General features: G+C 40.9%; 1 protein-coding gene across 2 annotated transcripts in view; it reads left to right on the forward strand.

Moving 5' to 3' along the window:
* TEX2 (testis expressed 2) overlaps window positions 1-13,483 on the forward strand; it is a 113,769-nt gene that overhangs the window by 47,130 nt on the left and 53,156 nt on the right. For both annotated transcript variants that reach the window (XM_027817480.3, XR_005227487.2), the window contains one exon: window positions 6,967-8,618. In XM_027817480.3, coding sequence (XP_027673281.2) covers window positions 6,993-8,618 — 1,626 coding nt within the window. In that variant the 5' untranslated portion in view covers window positions 6,967-6,992. Of the gene's footprint in view, window positions 1-6,966; window positions 8,619-13,483 lie in introns of those variants that run through there.

Raw genomic sequence — 13,483 nt, forward strand, 5'->3', positions numbered from 1 at the left:
GTCCATCACCCATCCCTACCACTAGCTGAGGCTTTCTATAAATGCCAATGGAGCTGGATCCAACCTTTTAAGCAATGGGAGGGTTGAATGTACCAGTGGAACCATCTTCACCACTGAGGGAGATCAGCCCAGATAAGGGATAGTCTCCTGGAACCAGCCTCGCCCACCCAAGCAGGGGTCCTTCTCCTTGGATTGCCTTGGGGATTGCTGCAACCTACTTTTGACCCCTCATACTGGCCTTACTGAGGCCACGGAACCCATATGCATGTAGTCAACCAGTGTTTTTTGCTAACAGGGAGTCATATTGTGCCTCCTCTTGAAGAGGTCAACAAGAACCTCCCCCTGAACCCATGGAGAGGAAGAAGGTGAACCAGATCTGCTGGTACTGACAGGTGTATTTGTCTTCCGCGCTCAGTGAACCAGTTGCTCCAGTCTCACCATCTCCTCCAGATGACCACCGGGAATTCTAGGAGCTGCTACAGAGAGTATCAGAAGAGCTCCAGATGTTTTTAGAGGAGGTCCAGGACTTGCAACACAAGCTCCTGGATATGTTACAGCCCATGGGATCTAGTTAGGTAGTACTCCTGGTGAACAAAGCCATACTGGAACTGGCTAGTGGCATACTGGCAACACATGCCCCTATCCCAAGAAGGCAGAAAAGTGGTGCTTCATGTTGAAGGGAGAAGAGTTCTTGTTCACTCATCCTGCCCTGAGCTCCCTGGTTGCCCAGGTGGCCATGGAAAGAACCACGCAAAACCACCCAAGGGCCACCCTGTAGATGAGACCAAGGTTTATATCTATTAGCCTCCAATGCAGAATTCAGGCTCTCCTGCCTAAGTACAATTTTCTGAATTATTCAGATTCAGAGCTCCTGAACTTTAAGGACAAATTACCCCAGGAAGACGGGTCAATTTCAAGACCTCCTTGGCTATGGCAAGCTAGTGGCCAGAATCTTAATACAAGCTGTGATTGATGCAGCCGATATGACATGATATGACATCGAGATCAGTGGCAACTGGCATGTTGATGTGGTGGGAATTGTGGTTTCACTTTTCTGGGTTTCCCAGGGAGGTACAATATACTCTAGAGGACTTGCCCAACCTTTCTAACCAAAACCAGACGAGTCATTGCACTCATTAAGATTCCTGGGAAACCCTCCACTCCCTGAGTGTATCAATACACCAGCTCCAAAGAGGAAGTACCAGAACCAGCCTTACAAATGGAGGCCTTTACTGTAACCCTTCAATCACCAGTGCTGTTATGCGTTGTCTTGCAAATGGCAGGAGGTACAGAGGTTGATATGCTGCCGCTTCCACTTCAACTACAGCTACCCAACTTCCATCCCCAGGCCCAAAAATACTTTGATGGGACACCTGGGAACTGTGAACCAATGTATTGCCATCTCCACACAATTGTGAGTCCCGCTTTGGTGGATGCCTATCACAATTTCCCCACAACTGGAGGGAGATAACAGGCAAGTGATTGCTGGATACCATCCATTCTGGCTATTTCATTTGAGGTTTTCCTCCCCATCCCCTCCTTTTCAGAGACTACTTCAATGAGAAGATCCTCCTTCAGGAGGTAGCATCTTTCCTCCAACAGGGAGCAATAGAGTGGGTGCTGCCTCAACATCAGGGAAAGGGGCTATATTCAAAATATTTCCTAGTTTCCAAGAAAAAGGGAGGTCCTCAGTCTGTGCTGGCTCAGCATTTTTATTTGCAATCTAAAATTCCCCATGTTTTCCAGGGATGCTTTTTATTGGTCCCATTGTAAAGGGTACATGGTTCACAGCTCTTGACTTGAAAGACATGTGCGTTCATGTGAACATTCACCTTTCCCACAGAAGATTCCATAGGTTTGTGTTGGATGCCAAACACTACCAATACTGGGTACTTCTGTTTGGCCTAGCAACAGCATGCAAGGTCTTCACAAAGTGTTTTTTCAGTAGTAGCAGCAGCACAGCTGAGATGAGTGTCAGAATCACTGGACAGCCAGCTGAGATTAGAGCAGGTGCTGGCTAGTGTGGAAACAGGCACAGCTGGAGCAGAGGTAGTCTATCAGAACTACTAGGCAATGAGAGTATTCCTGGCCATGTAATGTTGAGCCGACTGGAGACACTGCTTCCCTTAGGAACTTACATACCTGCCTTGGGATCACCTGGGTGAATCCTTACCTGTGGATTGGCTGAAGCCTGGTTGAATGTCATGTGGCCTATCACAAGACCTGTAGGTAATTACCTACAGAGGCTCATCACACTTTCTGGCTTGGGGGATGACTCGTCAGATTTAAACTGGCTCAAGCAGGCTCAGAGGTAATTCAGGGATGACTCATCAGGCTTAGACGAAGAGGTAACTCAAAGATTACTCATCATATTTTCCTGTATTTAGATGACTAGCTTCTGAACAGCTGATCCTGCCTAGAAGTCCTGGCATCAATTATATTGCTACTCCACTTCCTAGCATCCTTGGGATTCTGTGTAAACACGGAGAAGTCTAACCTGACTCCGATGCAGACAGTAGAATTTATAGGAGCAGCCCTAGACTGTCAGGGCCAAGGGCTTATCTCCCCACGTCAGAGTTCATGCCATGGGCATTCTGATAGACCACGTTACGCACAACACTTGAACATTAGTTTGGATATGCCTTACTTTTTTGGGGCACATAGTGTCATTTACTTATGTGGCTCTCTTATTGTGGATCGGATGCAGATACAAATTTTATATCTGTGCAGGGCTCTAGATATCAGAAATACGTTATATATAATCAGAATACTTAACAGTGGGGGCTAGACGGCTCAGATGGCTGTGTGAAATTTCATATTATAAATAAAAGGAGCTTTTCATTCCTAGGGTACTGATGCAGATACAGAATCAGGTCCATAGGATTTGAAGATCATTACTATCTACACCCATTATAGGTAACTTGTGTGAAATTAATTGGTGACCTTGGGGCAGTTCCTAATAACCAGAAACCCATATTGCAGAAATTGCCATCTCCCTTGTTGGCACACATGGCCTCCTACTTTCTTTCTCTCTAACCCTCAAGAAGTGGTGCCTTCAAGAGGCAAGATGGCATGGGAAAGATTTTGTACTACTAGTATTTAAATTTATTGAGCAGGGGCACAGGCAACTTCAACTTATTATTCTGTAATACAGTTACACTTCATGAGGCCCCCCCCCCCCCCAAATCAGATCTACACTGTTTGGCACAATTGATACTGCATAAACAAAAGGTTCAGGACTAGAATGGTAGGAGGGAGTTGGGAGGGAGTGCTTAGGGTTACCATATTTGAACATTCAAAAAAGAGGACACTCCACGGGGGTGAGGTATTTGCTTGTGCCCCCCGGCCCTGCCCCCATTCCAACCCGTTCCCCCTCCTCCCTCCCAGCCGTGCAAAACAGCTGTTTCGCGGCACAAGTGCTGGGAGCTAGGGGGAAAAAGCGGGCACTCTCTCGAGTGATCAACATTTACTTTCTTTCTCGAATGATCAACTCTTCTTTGGGGAAAAATAATAATGGCAAAATCCCGGACTTTTTTAGATATTTAAAAATTCCTCCTGGACAGTGATTTAAGAACCAAAAAGCTTGACATGTTCGGGAAAATACGGATGTATGGTAACCCTAGGAGTGCTGAAGGTCAGGATTGATGTGCATTGGCAGAAGTAAGGTGAGGGACCTGGGACTGTTGCAGTGGGGGAGTGTGTGTGGGAAGGAAAGTGGGGAGAGTTGCAGAGAACTGGAATAGTAGGGATGCTATAGGTTATGACTGAAATGCATTGACAGAGATGTGCGGGGTGTTGTAGGTCAGGATTGCAGTGTGATGGTGGAGCTAGGTAAGAAAACCTGCCGTAGTTCTTACCTGCACTAAGCTTGGCTCAAGTAAAGTGAAAGATTAATAGCACTAACTTCACTGTTAGGATAGAAAGCAGAGCAAACTAAAGATTGGTTAATCAATTTCACATTGTTTGGGTTTCTTGTATGAATCCTCTCAAAAACAATATATCTGTACTTGAGAGTTTGACAGTTGTGCCTTGAAGTATTGATTTCTCCAGCCCCTTTAGAGCCTTTCATTCCTTAGTAACAATCAAATTATGAGCAGGTTTGCAAGCTGTGGTAGATGCCTCTGTATTTTAATTGCAAATACGATGAAACCAAGACCTGTGTTTATTGTTCGCCGATTAATCACTGTGAGGTGTTTGACAGTGTGAACTAATTCTATTTTTCAAACTGAAATATTGTAAGGTTCTTTACACATAAGTAAAAATATGCAAGTTAGGCAATATATACCAGGAACTACTAAGGACGCTGGAAAAGTTGTTATTCCAGTGAAGTTGATTTGGATTTTTTGTAAGAACAAAACATTTGCCAGGGTCTTGAATATTCCACACACACCCACCATTGGTTTTTTTTAAAGACTTCTTGTGCATATATCCAGGAGATAAGTACGCTGTGGTCAAGAATGATGACCACCTCCTGATGAGGTTAAAATGGACTTAATTCCATCCTGAGTTCTTCTGGATGGAGGAGCAACAGTGATGTGATAATAGTGTGATTTCTAAAAGCCTTGGTTCAGAACAGACCAGCAAAATAAGCCACTTGGGAAAATGTTCAGCAATAAACGTTCTCTAGCTTCAGTGAAGAAGTAGGCTATTGGCTGGGGAAAACAAGTTTTCTGTCCCTCGGCCCGCACCACTTCCTGCAGCTCCCATTGGCTGAGAATGGCTAACTGCGGCCAGTGGGAACTGCGATCGGCCGAACCTGCGGACGTGGCAGGTAAACAAACCGGCCCGGCCCTCCAGGGGCTTTCCCTGTACAAGCGGTGCCCCTAGTTTGGGAACCACTGATCTAAACAGTAAAATATGACGTAGTAATACATGTTTTATTACAAGAGTACATTCTTTGTTAGTGTTCTAACAATGGGCATGAAGTCAAAATCCTATTTGACTCTGGTCTTGCATTCTGAAAACAATATACAGAGTTTCTCAGAAAAGAACTGTTAACTTAGCTGTGTAACAAAGCAAAAAAAAAAAAAAAAAGTGGGAGGTAAATCATGGGACACAAGGAATGGGTTTGATCAGTTTTGGTGAAGAACAGAAAAAATTCCCAAAATACTGGGAATAGCACTCCACACCCACTTCTCTCCTAACCTGCATTCTACTGTTTCTGGGGTGGGAGGAACCTTAATATTAATAATTTTCTTGCTATACCAGTTTGCATAATTATCAGTAAAATGCTATTCTGTTACGAAAAGTGAATCTGTAAAACAGACAATATAGGGTTTCACGTTTGTATCTGAGGCCTTGTCTGCACTGCCACTATACAGCACTGAAACTTTCTTGCTCAGGGGTGTGAAAAAACACTCCCCCTTAGCAATGCAAGTTTCAGGGCTGTAAAGTGGCAGTGCAGACAGTGCACCAACACTGGGAGCCGTGCTCCCAGCACTGGTAGCTACTCCCTTTGTGCGGGTGGGTTTTTTACAGTGCTGGGAGAGCTCGCTCTCCCAGCACTGGTGCTGAGACTACACAGCCATGTTAAAGTGCTGCTGCGGCAGTGCTGTAACATTAGTAGCGAAGACATGCCTTTAATTTCCAGAGCAAATTGCTCATGTTACAAGTGAAATAAATAGATAAATAATACAATTTTTATCTCTTTTTTTTGCCCCTCCCAACTGCAAATTCACCCTGGTATCTAAAACCTCAGCTGGGTTTTCCATTCTTTTACATTATCACCTGTAATTGCTTCTTCAGGCCAAATTTAGCTCGTTATCGGCAGTAGGATTGCACTGCTGTAACTGCATGGCAAAACTTGGCCCTGCAGTTGGAACTTGGTTAACAGTTCTGTGGATGATGTGTAAACCAGAACAGAATCCAGCTCCCTCTCCTATAGCCTTTCTGAGTATAACAGCACTTTAAATATCAGCAAATACTTCTGATTGATTCCGCTTGTCAGTTTGATTACAACATGTTCACAGTGCCTGAAAATAGCTTAGTTACTAAAGTGACAAACGTATTGTCTTGACAATGAAAATAAAGTACTGCCTCATGGGAAATTGCAGAGGTAATATTTTGCCTGACCATTTTGGATGGTGGTCACCAGTGCCTTGGATTCATTTCTTTTTAAAAGTGTGTGTGTTCTAGTTCCCTTTTTTTGCCGTTCTTTTTTTGGTCGGAAAGATGCCTGAATTATCATATGCATGTCATTAGTGGATATGGTGTGATTAATATACACAGTGGTGTTGCTAGCAAGTTTGGCTCAGTGGGACTTTATTTTTTAAGTGACCTTGGTGCATTGAACTAGATGTGGAGATCAGTATCTTTGAAACAGATTTGTGATCATTTCTCTCTGAGCTAATAGAAGTATGTCATAGTGGTGACACATTTAGTCTTCAGAGAATGGAGTCGGTCTGCCTATACTGCAGCACCATCTTCATTGTATAAGCTAAGGGCTGCTTCTTGTTGAGAGATGTGGAAAGGAGAATTTGTTAGCTCCTAGCATGCAGTGGGGATGGAACTTAAGAAGGTTTTTTTTTTTTTTTTTTTTAAACCTCTCCATTCCCCTGTTTCTCCTACACACGCACACCCTCCTTTGCCTTCATTCTCCTCCACCTGCTTTGCTCCCTGTCATTTTCTCTGTGACTGAGTCCCCCTTTTAATCTTTGCATCTGATATGAAAAGCATTGTTATGTGCACTTGGAGAAACTACTTTTGTACGTATTTTATGTAAAACATATATGCGTGACTTTTTTGAAAATAAATTCTTAGTTACTGTAGAATATGTTTATTTGTTTCACTTGATAAAATGCAATTAAATCCAGGGGAATGAAAAGTGCCAGTATGTATATCTGCTGCTCTTAAGTTGCAGACATGCCATATGTAAATAGTTTTTTCTGTGTTTCTCTTAATAGTTAGAAATAAGAGTGGGGTTTGAGAAGAAATCGCCTTTAATTTAGTTCAATATTCTCTCCACAGACCCTGACGCATCTCTGGGACCTGCAATGACAAGTCTGAACAGTAGCCATGCAGAGAAAACTGATGAAATGTCTTCAAAGCAGCCTGCCCCAAAAGTGCAGGTTCAGCGATCTGTTTCCCGAGATGTCATCACCATTCACTTCTCGGCATTTGGGAAGGAGGAAGAGGAGGAGGAAGAGGAGTTTAAGGAGTCTCCCAGTGATGAACTGGAAGACCAAAACATTGTAACAGCACTTGAAGCCAAGGAAGACCTCTGCTTTGAACATGGTGGCCATGATTTTTGTGGTCCAGCTACCTCACATAGCATGGTCGACTCTGCATCCCTCCTACCTTCGTCACCTGTGATTTTGCCAACCGTAAACACTGTAAAGCCATTAGATTCTTCTTCAGCATCGCAAGTATTCGGTGCAGTGCCATTAGTTCCATCGCCCTCATCTGATTCGTATCATGTAGCTAGCTCATCAGGTGTGTTGTCTCCTTTGGAACAGAAAGTCAGCTCGTCATCCTCCCCATTGTCCTCTCCATCTAAGCCAACTGTCTTGTGTAGTGCTTCATCCACTGTTTCTAGTTCAAAGCCTTTTATGAGTTTAGTTAAGTCTCTTTCAACAGATGTAGAACCAAAAGAGCCCACCCCGCCCACAAGACATAGACACTTAATGAAAACTTTAGTGAAGTCTCTGTCCACAGACACATCTAAACAAGAATCTGAAGCTGTATCCTACAAACCTGACTCTAAACTGAACTTACACCTGTTCAAACAATTCACTCAGCCTCGAGTTACAGGTGGCGATTCCAAAACTGCTCCCTCTTCCCCATTAACGTCTCCTTCAGATACTCGTTCCTTTTTTAAAGTACCTGAAATGGAGGCTAAAATTGAAGACACTAAAAGACGCCTTTCAGAAGTCATCTATGAGCCTTTTCAACTACTCAGCAAAATAATGGGCGACGAAAGTAGTAGCCACAGGCCCAAAGCCTTATCTTCAAGTGCTTCAGAACTCTCAAATCTTTCCAATTTAAATGGCCATTTGGAAACCAATAACAACTATAGCATTAAGGAAGAAGAATGTGATTCTGAAGGGGACTACTACGGAAGTGATTCTACTCTAAATAAAAGTAACCAGTACAAAACTGCTGAGGAACATGTGAAAGACACTGAGACTAATAACTCTCAGTCTGTAAGCACAAAGGACCTAAATTTGAAGACTTCGCTGGTACTGGAAAAATGTTCTTTGTCTGCACTGGCAAGCAAAGAGGATGAAGAGTTTTGTGAACTGTATTCTGAAGACTTTTTTTTAATAGAGGATGAAAGCAAAGTGGAAAAACCCACAGAACCTTTGCTCCAGGCAGAAATAACTGAGGAATATGGTATCGCACTCAGTAGCGAAGATGAAGTTGATTTATGTGTGCAGCAGCCTAAAATACCCGTTAAGACTTTGTACTTCTTTACAATGTTAGTTTATGCTTATCTTATACTCCCTCTCCCTAGCTACTTCTGTGGACTCTTCCTGGGAGTTGCCCTTGGATTTATGATTGCTATCTGTGTGATTTGGCTTCTTACACCAAGTGCTTGTGAATATCACAAACTACATAAAAATCTGAGCAAGCAGTGGAATACAGCATCTCTGGACATCAAGGAACCGGAAATATTGAAGGTGAGGTTTCTTACTGGACATACCTTACTCTGGCTAGAAAAACTAACTTAGTTAGCTCATTTGCACCTTAGAATCATATCTATCAGTGGGGGCAACTAAAGTACCCCTTTGGGAGCATGTGGTTTTGGCAATATTAGAAATGATTTAGTAGGCAAGAGTATTCTACTTCAGCTGCCTTAGTGAATTACTTATGCAAGATGAGAGAGCTAATGTTGCATCCAGCTAGAGAGAGAAATAGAATAATCACCTCAAAAGGAAAAGGGCAGATATGTTTTGAACTTGTCTTTCAGAATTGCTGAATGGAGTTAGTGGCAAAGATTTCTTTTTTAAGCATGTTGTGTGTGAAATCCAGTGTGTCTCAGACAGTGTGCTTTGTTTCTTGCGGAATTTGCTGTCCACATTGCAATTCATCTCATGTAGTCAGTCCAGAAAGTTCCAAGAGCACTGTTGTTTTTTTATTTGCTTGTTTTTTAGTGAAGCTTCCACATTTCCAATATAGAAATAGAGAGAAAACAAACTTACCTCAAATGTCAGATAATTAGGGTGGGAGGAGGAAATGGTAAGTGGAAAAATGTTAAGGGGGACAATTTTGGTTGGGGTATGTGTGTCTATTTGAATACTGTGTAAATATCTTGTAATTTATGTATTTTAGTTTGATAATTGCAACCCATCAAATGAGCTAAGACCTGAATTTAAAAAGTTCTAGCACTGCGGTTTTTCTCCTTGTTCAGAGCCCATGTACTCTCTTGCCTTGTTTAATTTACAACTGTACTTTGTCCAGCTGTGACCCTTCTGATCACTCTTTCTATTACTTTGATGTTTTCACTTGGAGTCACGTAATCATCTTTTTACATTGGTGACCACAATAAAAATAAAAATTGAAAAAGAATAGGCAATTGGCTAATTGGGTAGTTTTAGATAAGAAATTATGTCTGGAATAGAACATAACCTCAAACTTCTCAGTGACAATGAATTTCGCTTGATATCATTTTAACTGATTAAAATCTCAGTATACCGTGAGTCTTTATTTTTAAAGTGACATGTTTCAGAGTAGCAGCCATGTTAGTCTGTATCTGCAAAAAGAAAAGGAGTACTTGTGGCACCTTAGACTAACAAATGTATTTGAGTGGAAAATTCCACTGCATGCATCCGATGAAGTGAGCTGTAGCTCACGAAAGCTTATGCTCAAATAAATTCGTTAGTCTCTAAGGTGCCACAAGTACTCCTTTTTCTTTTTTTAAAAAAAATGTCCATTAACAAGTCAACCCAAAATACTGGTTATAAAAATAACGAATAGGCTGTTGTGAAATGGTGCATATCTCTTGGTGTTCTTAATGGAGTCCATTCCCATCAGAGGACATAAAAATTTTGCTGCAATGTGTCTGGCTGCACTGGAGAATCGGACTTCCTAGACAAGTTGCTTATTTTTTCCTCTAATTGAAGACTATTCTGTTTTTTAGGTGGATGACAGTTAAAACTCTCTAGAAAGAGTCTACTTATAATATATAATTGATTAAACTAAATACTGATTATTAAAGGAATATAAACCTGGTTGGAGCTCTCTTTTAATCTGTTTTTAGTTGTCACATATTCAGGAACGTAATGTCATGCTTTAAAAGCCCTTCAGGCAGAGATTTGGGGAAGGGGAAAACAGATTAAAATAGTGAATATTTTTAATGACAAACGTTCTCTTGAATTTTAACTTCAGAATATTTATTAGAACCAGTAAAAAATGTTTTCCTTTTTGGTATGATCTTTATAAGTTCTTTTAGGACTGTTTAGTATTTATGTAACATTCTTCATTCTGTGTTTTTCTTTAGAAGAATGGCTTGGTTTTTTGTAATAATTGATTTTCTTCTGTGTTTTTTGTTTTACTACTTTTCTGTTCCAGTATTTTTTTCTCTGAAGCTGAGACCTTCAGCCTACATGCTATCATGTGCATTTGTATATTTTCTCACTCTAATTTATAGTGTAAGTTCTTTGGGGTGGAGAGTGTCATCCTTATGCATCCGATGAAGTGAGCTGTAGCTCACGAAAGCTTATGCTCAAATAAATTTGTTAGTCTCTAAGGTGCCACAAGTACTCCTTTTCTTTTTATCCTTAAGACTGTTCCAGAAACACTTTGTGTTCAATAAAGAATCAGCTCCTTCTTTGCTGTTCTCCATCTAGTTCTCTTGCTTCTACTTATTGTTTTCTCAGGCTGGGGTCTTCCTCTCAATCATTCTTGTTCTCTTCAGCGCAGGTGTTCATGTCACTAGCTTGTCATCCCAAGATGCACACTGGCTGACAATTACCTCTTCTCCAACAGGTGACCATAAACAGGATTGTCTGCTCCAGCAGCCCTGAAAGGTTTATAATCTGAACAGTTTGTTATTTTTCTCTTTTTGTATAAAGCTATGGGGGGGAGGAATTTGGACTTTTTTACAAAATTTATAGTAACCAAAATTTTTTTTTTTTTTTTTGTGAAAAGCTGAAAATTTTCAAGGAAAGCAGTTCCCCCAAAATTCTTTTTTTAGTATAAATAAATAAATAAATTTTTTTTGAAAGGGAAGGGAGAAGAAGTAATTTCAGTTTTCAACCAGCCCTAGTTGGACCCTGAAGTTGAGCAGGCTTGCAGTGCAGACAGATATGTAGTTGACCATTGTAGCCAAGCAGTCTTTCGTTCTGTTGCCAGTGGGAAGATAGATATAATCTGGACTCTCAAGAAGTCTTGACTTTAATCACTTTCATTTTTCAAAGCTATGGGGAATGTCACAGTGAAAAGCAAATTTTGCCATGGTCTGTGGTTCTGTGTAATCTGTGGATTATGTCTGTTGGATAGATGTACTGAAGAGTATGATTTAAGGAAAACAGACATTCCCACTGCTTACATTTTATACTGACCTCTTTTGTCAAATGGTTTGAGATCTGTTGATGAAAAGTGCTATGTGAGCTAGGTATTACTGTTTCCCTCACTTCCATGAACGGAGGATGCACAGATAAAGTATCAAGGAAAAATCTTGATTTTTATTTTTCATAGCATGCTAAATGCCTGTCCAAAAAAATTGGAGGTTTTTCCTCTTTATTCAGTAACCACTTTAAAATTAAAATTGATATATAAAGACATTGTACTGCCTTGCTAAAACCAGGGATCTAATTTTAAAAAGAAAAACCAGCTTTTAACCAGCACTGCTGAAGCAGAGGTAGCAAAATGGAAAAACTACTAGCCTAGTCAGAGATGTGGGATGGACGCTTCAGAAAGCTTTTTTTATTCAATTTTCCATGTAAAGTTACATTTTGAAATTCATTAAATCATATGCTATGTGTTTGCATTAGAATGAGCCCAGAAAGATGTTTGGAATTTCATGTAAGCTCTTTGAAGAATTTTTATGTATATATTTTGTTTAACTTCCTGGGTTGGTTCCCTGTCTCTGCATGTCATACAGTGTCAGCTTTCACCAGCACACACTGGTAGCCTTTGGCTACTCACTCATTACCTTTTTTCTTTTCTTTTTTTAAGCATCTTGGAAGCTTTAGGATTCCCTTTGATCCTGGCTTAGCCTTGGGAAGATTAAACCATTCTAGTCTTGATGGAGCCAGATGGGGGTGTTCCCCAGTTGATAGCTCTCCTGCACCGGTTACTCCAGGAACCTTCTTTGCCATCATTTCATTTCTTGTGTGTTTCATCCTTTGCTGGCTTTTTTATTTAATTCTTGGCATTCAGGCAGATTATCTGAGGGCCATACGATAGTGGTAAAAAATATTACACACAACATCTGAATTTTCTGTAGTGGTACTTTAGTTTCTAATCAAAGGATAGTGAATATTTTGGATGGCATTGTGTATATATAGTAGGTGTGCCCAGATTTTGCAAAACTGAGAACTTGCTGAGGGTTCGGCAGTAACTAACATGTATAAAATGGTATGTTACTTACTTCAAGAGAGAACATTGCATACTGGGACCTGTAGTTTCTGAGAGTTCCTTAGCTGAAGGCTGCTGAAAACCACATTGTAGAATTCTGTGGCCTACATTTTTGATCTCTCCAGATTAAATGCATCAAATAATGGGGGAAGTGACTAGCATGGTTGTAGCACTTCTGATTTGCTGCCATTGGATTGTAAATGGATGCTAATTTTAGCAAGCTAACATGGAAGCTCTCGACCTTTCTGGTTAAGTAACTAATAAAACAGCATGACATCCACTTGTGTAGTTGATTATATTTGAATGATTTTAGTTTTGATCAGCTCAAGCAAGAGTCACCCACTGAAAATCCATTAATTGCTGAAGCTACTAAACTGTGGTCTTTAAAACAGGTGAGATTAACAGGAATTGCCAGTTTTTGCTTCAGTCCTAAAAAGAATTCTTTCTACCTCTCACAGAAACTCCTCTTTCTAACATTAACCTTCATCCAAAAGCTTCATATGAATAATGGGGAGAGGGTCTTCAGATGCTTGGAAGGCTGTGGGAAGGCTGGATAGCTTCAACCCATGTTTGTTAAACTTTCACAGTTTACATAGTCTGAGATGCACTGAACCTCTAATTTATAAAAGCATTGCTGGTGTGTTTTGGAGGGTTCATTGATGTCATTTAGCACAGCTGTAGTTCTAAAGGGGATCTGAAGGAGAAGAGAGAAAAGGTACTAGTCAAACTCAAATGGAAGGCTATTCCAAGAGTAATGACGGACTTGAAAGAAGGTGGGAAGTCAAGTGGAAAAAGAAAATAAGCACAGTAACAGTAGTTGGGAGGAAAAATAAGAAATGAGAGAGGGCAAACGTGGGCATGGCTGACGTTTGTGCAGAGCTTGGTGAGAGGCAAGGAGCTTGAATTTGATGTGGTAGAATAGACTAAATATATACAGTTTATTTTGATGATACACATTTAGTCA

This window comes from Chelonia mydas, chromosome 14 (assembly GCF_015237465.2).
Source record: "Chelonia mydas isolate rCheMyd1 chromosome 14, rCheMyd1.pri.v2, whole genome shotgun sequence".
NCBI classification, from domain to species: domain Eukaryota; kingdom Metazoa; phylum Chordata; order Testudines; family Cheloniidae; genus Chelonia; species Chelonia mydas.